At 46.7% G+C, this 12420-nt stretch overlaps 1 protein-coding gene across 1 annotated transcript in view; it reads right to left on the bottom strand.

The window, feature by feature from the left end:
* Positions 1–11500, bottom strand: part of ADCY5 (adenylate cyclase 5) — a 200060-nt gene extending 188560 nt beyond the window's left edge. The window contains exon 1 of the mRNA XM_079311027.1: positions 10380–11500. Within this exon, the coding sequence (XP_079167153.1) occupies positions 10380–11381 (1002 nt within the window). The 5' untranslated portion in view covers positions 11382–11500. The remainder of the gene's footprint in view (positions 1–10379) is intronic.
* Between the last annotated feature and the right edge of the window lie 920 nt (positions 11501–12420).

Below are 12420 nucleotides of genomic sequence, written 5' to 3' on the forward strand. Positions count from 1 at the left end.
TGGAGCAGGCCTGGAGTTTTAAAGAGTTACCCAAGTACAGCTACCAAAAAGGAGGGCCAGGCACCCAAAAGGAGCTCACCTGTGGAAGGACATCTAACCTTCAAGCTTGCTGCTTGTACTGCAGTGCTCTCAGGAAGTCCTGCTCAGGAATGAGACCCAGCTGTGCCAGATGTCACTCAAATGCTGTTTGTGACAATAGAGAACAGCAGGCTCTGGGTGGGGTGGGAAATACAGCCAGGTGAGACAAGGAAACCAAGCACCAGTTTCATCTGAGAGCAGCCAGAGAGCTCTGGTCACAGACAGCTCTTCTTTACTGTCTGCTCCTACCCAGGGCTCTGTTTGCTGGTTTGCTTAAAAAAACAACCACCAACAAAGCAAACACACTAGAAAGCACATCAGTACTCTTGTGATCCCTGAAAGCACATTTTTTCAGATGGATCTGTGGCTACTACCTGCCACAAATGGTTTAGGCTGACTTGGTCTTGCCTTGGTGCAGCAGGATGGCATAGCTGAGCTCTGGAAGTATCCTTCAATCATATCATTTCTACTTTTGTACCTTTCAAATGTTATCAGTATATCTGCCATATCAAGGGGGTAGCACTTGTTCTAGCACACCTCTGAGACTATGGAGATAAAAGCCTGAGCTCTAGTCCCTCATTTTCCTGGCTTGTCAACAGCCTTGCAAATTTCTCAGATATGATAGTAAACCCATATGCACAGCATCTACTTAGTGGTGTACTGCTAAAAAGTCCAGAATAGACATGGAGCAAAGAAAAATGCCATATTCAATATCAATTAAGAAGGCAAGAACACAAGAAAATCTAGGCAGATGTCAGAACCCCTTCACAACTAACATCTATCTGTGTTATATTTAAGTAGATGACACTAACTTGAGTAGAGAAATATCCCAAATATGTTCCACCACAGGGTATTAAAATCCTGTCTTACTAAGAGGTAAAGTACAAAAAATAAGTATTAGTTCAGTTCAGAAACCACTGCAGATTGCTTTTTCAACTGACAAATACTATGCAATTCAGCATTTAAACTTTTTTTTTTTTTTTTAATTCCATACCATCTTAATAGAAAAAATTTTAAAGTGTAGGAGAATTGTTCAGTGGGTACTGTTAAATGAACTCAGAAGTCCATCCTGGCCTTAAGATCCACAGAGTTCACCAGTCAACAGCAGCTCCCACTCTAGTAACCTACTTCATGTTCAATGGTCTGAAAGACTGCATTTAGCTTTCAGCATGAGTGAGACTGACACTGTGATTACACATTCTCCCACCACACTGCAGAGCCTCCTCTTTCCTTAGCAGAGCATTTCTTCCTCTGCCCTATGAGATTATGAGTAACCACCTGCCCAAAAAATAGAAATCCCGTTTAAATGGAAACATCTTCATTAATAACATGTCCCTTGGACACCCCATTTGTGCAATTCTGTGCATAAATACCCACACTTTGAGCAAGAACACACAGAGAAAGCTGCCATTGGGTACCTCCCAGCAAATGGAAACAGCTCATCACTCAGCAAGCATGTCTGAGGAGCTCTGTCATCTCTGGGCTGACCAGCAAACTACTGTTTTTAGAAATACTGATTTGAGTAGTCCCTTACCACATCACTGCTTTAAGAATCCAGTCTGCAGAGTGAGAGGGACACAGGGACAGTGCTTGTAGCATTTAGTCTAGAGCAGGAAATTAAGGGAAGGGAAGATACAGCCAGGGAACTGTTTGCATCAGCAACATTTTATGACAGATTCTTGCAAGCAATGTCATAGCCTTTTCTTCTGACTATGAAGTGAGACAGAATGTCTTATACAAGCTGCAAACATATTTGAAGAATAAACAGTTTGCGTAAGTTGCCTCTTTGAGAGATCAATTTCTAATGTCTGGGGGGAAAAGAGAGAACACAAACCTTTCTTTATTTCTATTCCTTCTGTGTTGCATCAGCACAGCCCTTTGTTTACTGTCTGCAAAGATGCACTCTGATACTAGTGGAATGTGTATATTGAATTTGAAGAGCAGCTTTAATTCCCAAAACTCAACCTCCTAAAAGCAAAGTTTCCCAGGAAAACACAGGATGATAGCCAAGCACGGCAATACCACAAAGACCCAATTCACAGTAAAAAATTTGATGGATGTTACATGGGTGTGTAAAACTTTTCATGAAAAGAAAAGGCAGTTTAATATTTCATCTGGAAACTCATCACTCAAACAGCAGAAGCAGCAGTCTAGGTAAAGGAATTATAAACAAAATCAGGGCAAGATTGAAGATGCTTTGAAATATATTTCTCTTCTGCTATTTCTGTTGCTATGAAGTAGAAGAAGCCACAAATGATGACTATACAATGCACACTACAGACAGTCCTGATAACATCTTAAATACACAAATATGATTTGTGTTCCTGATGTCTGGGGAAGGGAATAAAGATACATGGCAATTACATTAGTGACATATAAATATGAAGAAAAAAGAACATAATGATATTTTATTTGCAGAACAAAGCCTGACAATATAATGAAACATTCTATGGTGAGTGCTGCAACAAAAATCCTACTCAGCATTAGTGAGGCCAGCCTGGCACCAGAAGCAATGCTGTTGGGGATGCCAGTGCTGCCCATTAATTCTTCAGCTGTGGGGGGTCCTACCATTTGTAAATATATCATCTTTGTGGTGCAAAACCAACTGTGTCTGGCTGAAGCAGATCACAGGCTTGTCTACCCACCAGACTCCTGGTGGGACAGAGAACAAGGCTGGAAGCAGAAGGCAGAGCTTTAAAATGTGTTCAGTCCATTTCTCTGAGTGCCAGAACAAGACCATCTCATGCTAAATTCTACTGCAGGTCTGCTGAATGATGCCATTCCTGTACCTGGCAGTGATGAAACCAACACCATCATAAAACAGCACAGAGAGTTTCACTGGGAGTGGTCCAGTTGCAGGTGCTAAAAAGCATTTTGAGTCTTGTCTTGGCCTGACAGCCTTTTATGTGTGACCTTATTAAGTCCTAGAATCTTCAAACTTTCCTATGATAAGGTGAGAACATTTAGGAGTTCAGGAGACAAATATTAAAATTCTTGTCTGTTTCCCACACCCCCTCATAACTAGATTAACCTTTTTAATATCTTTGGGGTTGTGTTTTTTCATTCACATGAGATTTCCCCTTGGGTTTTTACCTAGCCTAAGGACTCCATAATAATGAATCAAATTAAGTTTCTGGCAGCAATCAGCTACATCTCAGGTAAAGACAAAAAATATTTTTTTAAAAGTATCACCAATGTCAAAACAAAAAGAAGAAAGAGCATCCCATGGATGAAAGATATCACAAGTTCAGATCACTAGGCCAGACTTCAGAGGGAGGGAAGGAACTAACACCAAGCACATCCCACATCAAAACACAGGACTTGCAGGAGATGAAAAAGTCACACAGCAGTTAGACAGGAACCCCACCCATTTCCCAGAAGCTGTAAATCTTCACATTCCTTGCACACACTTTGCCACTGTCCTAACCCTCTGGGCCATAAAAAAACCCAACATGCAGCACATCATGAAATCATGCTGCAGCTGGAAGGCTCGAGGGAGATTCTGGTGCACTCCAGCTCCCTCTGCACTGCCCCTTCTGGGTACACATAACCTGTGCAAGGTGCCATGAAAACCCTACAGAACAAAGCAGATGGGAGGACAAACCTTGCCCAAGGCTGGTACAACTTGGAGCCCTATCTTCTACCTCCTCAAACAAAAGTGGGTATTTTCTCTGACTGCACCCATCTGCACAGGGAAAAAAGAATGAAAAACAACAAACAAAACAAAAAAACTCAAAACAAAAACAAAGAACCCCCCCCAACAAATACAACAAAAAAACCCCCCAAAAATAAGAAGATGGAAAAGAAAAATTAAGAATAGAAAAAAATAAAAATAAGTAGAATAAGACAAGAAAAAAAGAGAGATGGGAAGGAAAAGAACAAAAGAGAAAGACAGGAGCTTTTCAAAGCACCGGCTCTCAGAAGCTACAGGGTGGATCACTTTACCACATCCATGGAATCTGCTGCCAAAATAATTTTGATTTTTACCTCTCAGTTCTTCAGCTGTTGCTGAGAATTTTTCATTGCATCTTCTACCAGGACAAAAGGAAAGTTCTTCTGGTTCAATTAAAAAATGAGAGCAATATCCAGTAGTACCAAATATGATGACCAAACCAGCAATTCCCAAAAGATTGTAACTATTCCAACAACTGCAATGGCTAAAAAGTTAGAGATTGTTCCACTTTTCTTAAAAGACAGAGAGGGAGGCATGGGACATGACTGAAAGATTAGCTAATCAGACACAAATTGAATGCATTTGGAGAACAGCCTGGTGCCCAAAGTTCACATTCCAGCTGGGCTGAGTCCCAGTCCTCTTCCACCCCAGACCTTGGCAGCGCTGCCCACACCACAGTGGACTCAGAGTAAAAGGGCATTTAGGAAGCACTGGGCCATTCAGGCTCCAGGAGGGCATGACCAGTTCCAGTGAGCCTTTAGCACCAGGATTAGCAGCATTTTATATCCACTGCTGTTCAGGTTTATAAATCATCTGAACGAGGTTAATCACAAAAGACCACATAAATAAGATGTCCTGCTGTGAACAGGTCTCTGACAGAGAGCAGGGTGACACATTGGTGTCAAACTGAGCCATTGTGCCCAGGACACCAAAGGACAAGTCAATGGCTGCTTTGTAAGATTAGGGCATGGAAATTTATCCTTCTGCCTCCTCTACCATCATGAATCCTGATGTTGCTCTGAAGTACCTTCACCTCTCCAGAAATAACAAGTAGCAGCACACTCTGCCTTTTCAAGCATGTCATAAAAATGCCTAGAAGGACAAGTCTTTTTGCTATGCACTTCAATCACCCCATTAGGTTTTGTCTTCAATTCACTAAGATCCAAGGCAGCTATAAAAGTGTGATTACTACCACAAGGCTGAGAGAAATTACTTAAATAGGTCAGTTTATCAAAACAACAAACCTATTAAGAATCCAGGAACACTGAGAAATTAGACACACAGCACTCTATCACACTAACAGGTTTTGATACTGGTGAACATTACAGTGAAATATTAAACTAATTCATGGTGGGAGGAAGGAGGATGAAGCAAGGGGGTAGATTAGGAGGTGGCAGGGTCACAGGGTAATTTAGGAGGTAAGAAAAACAAATACACCTTTGTAAACCTCAAGCAACACATGTCCAAGAGATAAAGACAATATTCTTACAAAGGACTAAATTGATACACAATACCTCAGGGATTTACTTAATTACTTCTATTACAGAATTATCCTAGGGAGGCAACTATCAATGCAACAGTTCCTGAATATTTCAGGTTGCTATTTTTCCCTGAACAGAAGACTGCAAATCAATTTTCACTAACTTAGGTGCAACTGCTGCTCAGGCAGATTCTTCAGTAGTGAGCAGTGCTAGAGCTCTCCTTACTGCACACAAGAGCCCTATTGATATCAATGTTTATGCAAAACAGGGCATTAAGTGCTGTTTGAGGCACCCAGCACCTGGCCCCGTGTGGCTGAGCACTTTAAAAATCCCATCCTTGTACAAACATTACTCAAACCTATTTTTCAGGTGGACAAAAGTAAAACAAGCAGCACGTAACCATGGGAGATCTGACACAGATCCATCTGCATTCCAGGTAGTTCATCTCTCCTTGATGAATAAAGACTTGCTTGAAGACAAGGAAAGCACAATGCAAGAACTTGATTAACACACTGCTGAGAATCTGTCTCTAAATCAGTCATCACTTACATATATTAAGCATGCTGAGGCTGAGATGGAACATACAGTACTGCTTCTACTGTGTGACTAACTTCTTCTTGAATGCCATTCAAATTGCCAACAAGAAAGCATCTCTAGGTGCTAGGAGATCTCCACAAGATTCAAGTTGATTCCCTGTTACACTAAGAAATTTTTAGCCCTGCTGAAATGAGTTTATTTACGAAAAGAAGAGAGATTGGTTTTCATACCATCTTCTGAGAAATGGTTAAACTGAAATGTTACACTTTCAAGGGAGCTGCCATGCAGGTGCAGATCAATCATCTACCACTAACATGCATTGACAGAGAGAAAGGCCAAGACATGCACACTCCTCAGAAGTGAAGGATGAGGAGTACTAATGCAATGTTGCTACGATGGAGACACGGAAAAGGGTCGAGCAAGAAGGAGCCCTGAATCAGAGAAACAAACAAAAACCTGCTGAGGTAGTTCAGAACTTTGCTGTCAGAGATCCTGTGCAGAAGGTTTGCTGTAGCATTTTGGGAGAAAAGAGATTAGTGCATTTCAGTTTCTCTTTCAATGAGGTTACTGACACATGACCAAAAAAAAGGTATTTATTTTTCGTGGTACCTTAACACTCACCCACTCACGCTGAATTAATAAACTACAAAGACTTAACTGTATCCTTGAACAAGGAACCTCAAAAAGTTACAATAAAACAGGTTTGGATGGGAAAACAGGAGTAAAACTAGCCTCAGTCCACGGGCTTGTTTGATGTTTGTATATGGCATTCTTATCCCCTACTCCTGGTCCCCCACCCACTCCCACGCACAATCCCCATCCCTTTTTAAGTCTGATTCAGAGTCCAATAAACTCTCTTGTGAAATTCCCTGTCCCTTAGACCATAGTCTTACAAAAATGCCAGTGCTTACTCAAGACTACCCGTGCTGAGGGCAGCTGGTCTCCTCACATGACTCCAGTTAAGCATCTGCAACCCACAGGCTGCAGCTCTTCCCATGCGCCCGTACAAGTCTGTGGGTCAGCTGGGCATCGGCTCCCATCGGCCAGGGAATAAATCTCACTCTTATCTCGGCTCTGAATGCGAGGCAGATTACTGATAAACAGTACACTTCTTTCTCAGTTAAGTCTTAGAAAGCCTCATTCACATGTAAAGTAATGCTTACGTGAATTCTAGAGCTGAGTGTGTTCTCCGAGCCTGAGAGTGCATCAAAGCCAGCACATGGAAAAGGCTGGCCCCAAGAGAGATACACTTACACAGAGGGAAGAGGACACACTTCCAGGCAGCGAAACACATTTGCAACCTGTCCCAGAATAATAAAGGACATAAACCTGAAGACAAATACAGTCATCCCCTCTCCAATAAATCCAAAACCAGTCCTTCTACATCTAACTGATCACAGGAACACATTAAAAAAACCCTTTTAAGCAGTCAGGATTTGAAGCTGGTAGAGCATCACTATTCACTGTGTTCTGCTTCCAGCAGCCTGCTGCCTTTGGAAACAAGTAAATCCCCAAACACAGGATTTCTTTTTCTCCCCACCCTCAGCATTGGATAACTTTTAAATACAATGCAATAATTAACACTTTTTAAATTGCAATCAAATCTGAGTTCAAGAAGCCAAGATCATTGCCTCTAGCTGATCTGACTCACAGAGGTACCAACTATACTCATCTTTTTGACAGGGATGCTTTCTCTTGTGAAAGACAGACTCCTCCAGGTAGCAAAGAGAAGTCAGAGCCTATTTTCCAAATCCAGTGACCCCAGAAGAATTATCTTAAAAAGCAGCTCAGATAGGACTGAACAATGACAACTAATTTTACTCCTGTTAGCTTATGGATTCAGAAACATCAGACTGCATTAACTCTTCCATGAAGTCAGACTAGTTTTGGACCAGAGTCTGGGGACAAAAAAACTCAGCAATGATAGGAGATCATTCAGACAAACTCATGCATCCTCAGCTAGGAAATCCAACAAGCTGGCTTTCCCCCAAAAGGGACCTACTACCAAGGATTTCACTTTCTTGAGAAAGAGGAGGTTTTAACAGGCTCCAGAGTCTTATAAAAGTGCTCAGGAGTCAACACAAGAGTCACCCTGCTTTAAATGTTGGTGGGTCATAACAGGAGTGTATGACTTCTCCTGGTTTGGAAACAATTTGGAGAGGATTAAGAGCAAAAAAGCGCCCACAAAGTAAAACTTGCTTAAGTACTATAATCTAAAATGCCCTGAAAAAGAGAGGAAAGGTAATATACTCCTAACCAGTCCTTCTTGTGTGACTACTGGATGGAAACACTGGATGGAAAGTTACCATCCTGTCACAAATGCAGTCACATCCACTCCTGCTCCACAAAACCCAGGCTGATATGACTGCCAGCGTGAAGTCACAGAAAACATCTCAACTCCCTCTTCTTGACTTATCTGGTCTTCACTTGCCTTTGCCTCTGGTAGTCTGAAGGAGGAAATAGGGCTGGTGTGCATCAGGGGGGCAGAGCTGAACCCAGTGGATTTCCACAGTAGGGAGACACAGCCCCAGTGAGGACAGCCTGTTAATAGCTGTGAGGCAATGTGCTCAGCAGAACACATTTTTCTATCAGACAGCCAGAGACAGCAGCTCGTGGAAGGAATCTGATGCTTGGCCTTGTACAACCCCACTGAATTCTGCCTGTGCTACCCCAGTGTAGACTACAGCAAGACAGAGACTGTGTTAGTAGGAAAAATAAACAGGCAACGTGGAGAGACTCTCTGCCTTTGAAGACAAAGTAAGAGTGCTCCTAGGACATTCCTCATTCACTGAACATTTAATGCCACACCAAAGGAAAACCCCAGCATTCCTATGAAAGTGAAAGCAATTGTGCAATGCACAGATTTGTGCATACTGTACCATCACCTACTTCTCATGCTCCTACCTTTGACAAGTGCACATTTATACACAAGCCAACCTCTCATAAACAGCCTGCTATTTGGAAAGGGAGGGAGCTGCAATTGTTCCAAATTTGTACTGAGGGAGTCAATCATTTGGCCTTTTTAATTTAGGCTCCTTCCTCCTAAAATACAGTTACCAACACTTCCCAACATGATGATATTTCATCCATTTGTTGGTATCCTCCAAACTCTGCTCATAACAAACTGCTAAATCATCTAGTCACAATCATGATGGGATTTGCCTTGCCATGTAAGGATACAGTCTCCAAACACACTGATTTCAACAGGACAAGTCTCAGTTTTCAAAGCAAAAATCACACATGAGGCTTTGCAAAACCAGAGCCCCAGTAGGGAAGAGCTGAGACCATTAGCAAAGTTTTTCAAGTCAAGCAGAAAAATACCAACTGTCCCACTCACAGTGTATGCTCTGCTGGAAATGCACAAAAATCCATTTATATCAAACATAAGAAAAATATGCTACACACTGGTTACAAAAGTATCTGTAACAAACTAAGAACAAAGACAGTAACTCTTCGAGTAGGTTTAACCAGTGTGGGGGGAGAAGAGAGTAATTTCATGGGCTATTTTGTATAGCAGAACAGTGACAGCCTCAGTCCTGATGAAGTTTTATTTGAGTCCTACAACTTTTCTTGTCACTGCAATATCTAGAACTCAAAAAATCCAGAACTAAGACTCAAAGCAGACACTGAACACGAGGCTTTATTTTGCATTACATGTTAGGGCTGCAAAACTACCAAACACCTGATTTTAGCAAACAATCCCCGTTTACACATAAACATCAGTGCTGACTCTATGACAGGCTCATCCTTGCTCAGAGTCCTGCACAATAGAAGGATGACAACTGCTTCACAGCTCCAACATTTCACATGTGGTAAGCTTAAAGCACGGGTCTCAAGACTGCTTGCTTCGCTTGAAGAGTGGCGCCTTGTACTGCTGTTGTTTATACAGATATGGTAATTAAAAATTGCACTGTAATGCATTTGATAATAGTCTTATTGTTCCCGTGAACTGAACTGCTTCAGTTAAACATGATATCACAGCTAAATAACAACCTGCGTTTATACCTTTTTTTTTTTTTTTTTGTACTTTTTATCCTCCTTGTACAGGAACTCTAGGCTTTTTCACCATAGAGATTTCCAGCACATCTCAGAGCAAAACACCTTCCTGCTAAACCAAAAGCTTACCACACATTCCCGTGGAGCATGCTCTCCTGAGCTCTGTGCCAACACTGAACCCAGAGTGACACACAGGATAACCTCTGCCTGATAAAAACAGCCAGACTTTCTACACATTTCTCAGTAAAACAGCAGCATGCTTGGATACTGTTTCATAGGTGTGCTTATTGCATTAAATACAACTGAAGGGCACTAGCAGGATTGTCTGTCAGTGCTGGAGCAGCCTTCATGGGAATCCAGTAAGACACACTTGTATGATGTTTAGAGCCTTAACTTGGACCAGAAACGAGGGACCACCACAGCTATGAAAAAAAGAGCAAGATTACAGGCTAGCCACCACATTACACATCCCACCCAGCAGCAGGTAGCCCAGGAGTTCAGCTGAAAGTCCTGTCAGCATTCCAGCACCGGGCAGGCCTATGGAAGTAAGACTACCCCACTTTCCTTGCCCTTCAGTGCAGAGCACACACCTAGATCACTCAGGGCTTGCCTACCTGCTTCAGGAGGAACTTATCCTCCGCGTTGATCTTGAGGGACACGGCCAGGTGGATGGCGGAGAGCACCACCCCGCTGATGACCGCAGCTCTCATCCGCACCGGCAGCAGCGTGTAGATGCTGTAGATGAAGAAGACGGTCCACCAGATGCCCTCGGAGGCGCTCCTGGGCCACACCAGCAGAACCCCTACCACTTGCACTGCCAGGATCACCAGGATGACAGAGTAGCACGCCAACCACATGTGGTCCTGGTGGAAGTTGTTGCGGTTGCACACCATGCACAGCACCACCATCAGCACGATGGCCAGGGAGAGCACCACGACATAGGATACCTCATAGCGGCCGTGTGCGGCATGGAAGATCAGCATGACCACACAGACCAGCACCAGCACGGCCATAAGCATGGTGAGGCTGCTCTGGTTTAGCCGAAAGAAGTAGCGCTGATACAGACGTTCCAGTTTCTCAGACTGGAACTTCTTGGACCTGAAGATTTGCAGCAGGCTACTGCAACAACTGCCCATGGAGAAGGCCGCCTCGGAGTCCCCCTCGTCCCCGTCCTCTTCCTCCAGCTCCTCAATCTTGGCCTTGATGCGTTTCTCATCCAGCCCCAACTCCACAGAGCGGGGCCGTACCTCCCCCTGCTCCCCCAGCTGCCGGGGGCTGGCATTGTTGGGGGCAGCGGGGGAATCACTGCCGGGCGGGTGCCGGGACCGGTGACGTCGGCTGTCGTCACCGTGCTCCTGCCAGGCGGATTTGGACCTAAAGCTCATCATCCTGCAGCCGCTCTCCCCGCGGCTCCGGGGCTCGTAGTCTTCCTCGCTCCTCCACCTGCTCGACATGCGGGAGGCCTTCTTGCCCGAGGACCTGTTGGGAGGCGGCGGGTAGGAGTAGCCATTGGCCCGGGCCTCCGCCTCGCCCCAGGCCGAGCGGTGCTGCTCGGTGCCTGCCCAGGGCGCGGGACCGCCGAAGCCCGGGGGGCTGACGCTGTTGGACCGGGACATGCCCTGAGCGACGGGGCAGCGGGCGAAGGGATGACGGCCAGGCAGGCACGGGGAACCAGCCGCCGGGAGAAAACCCCAAAAAGCAGCGGGGAAGGAGAAAAAAAAAAAAGAGAATGGAAAAAAGGAAAAAGAAAAAATAATAAGAAAGAAAAACGGCAAAACACGCAAACGCCCCCAAAGTCTCCGGAACGGCCGGGCGTCCCCGGAGCCGGGGTGTCCCCGGCGGGACTCTCAGGGCAGTGCCATCGCCGGCCCCGGCACCGGGACACCGCCGAGCGCGCTCGGCACCGCGGGGACCGGGACGGCCCCGGCTCACGGCCGCTCGCCCTCAGCCGCGCCGCGGCGGCCGCAGGGGCTCGGGGCGCCGCGGGGGAGCCGCATCGCAGCGCGCCCGCACCGCTCCGGCCCGGCCGCCGCCGCTTCGCCGCGGGCCGGTGCGCGGGGAGCTGGCGGAGCTCAGGCTCGCAGGGATGCTGCAGCCGGCGGCGGCGGGAGCATCCCCTGCCCGAGGGGCGCGGCGGGGGGGCTGCCCGGGGCGGACCGGGCTGCGGCGGCGCTCCCGGCTCGCCTCGCCTCCCAGCGGCGGAGCCCCGGCGGCAAGGCACGGCCGGCGGCAGCCGCGCCGCTCATGCACCCGGCCGCCGCTCCCGCTACGCCGCGCTGCCTTCGGGCGGCCGCGGCGCCTCTCCCACGGGCACCGGGGGAGAGGGGAGAAACCGACAAATCTGAAAAATCGGAAGGGTAAAGGGAGAGAAAAAAATCCCCAAAAAGGCGAGGCGGAGCAGGGGCGGGGGCTCGGCGCTGCCTCCCCCGCGCTGCCGGCGGGGCGGTGGCGGTGGCGGAGCGGGGCTGGGGCGGCGGCGGCCCCGCGCGCGGCTCTCCCGGGGACGGCGGCGCCGCGTCCCGGCCGCGCTTTGTGCTCCCCATTCAGCCGCGCGCCGGCCGCGCCGCCCCCGCCCGCCCCCATCGGCCCGGCCCCGCCCCCGCCCGCCCCCATTGGCCCGGCCCCGTCGCCGCGCGCTCCCATTGGCCGCCGCCG

Source organism: Erithacus rubecula (genome assembly GCF_903797595.1).
Source record: "Erithacus rubecula genome assembly, chromosome: 8".
Lineage (NCBI taxonomy): Eukaryota > Metazoa > Chordata > Aves > Passeriformes > Muscicapidae > Erithacus > Erithacus rubecula.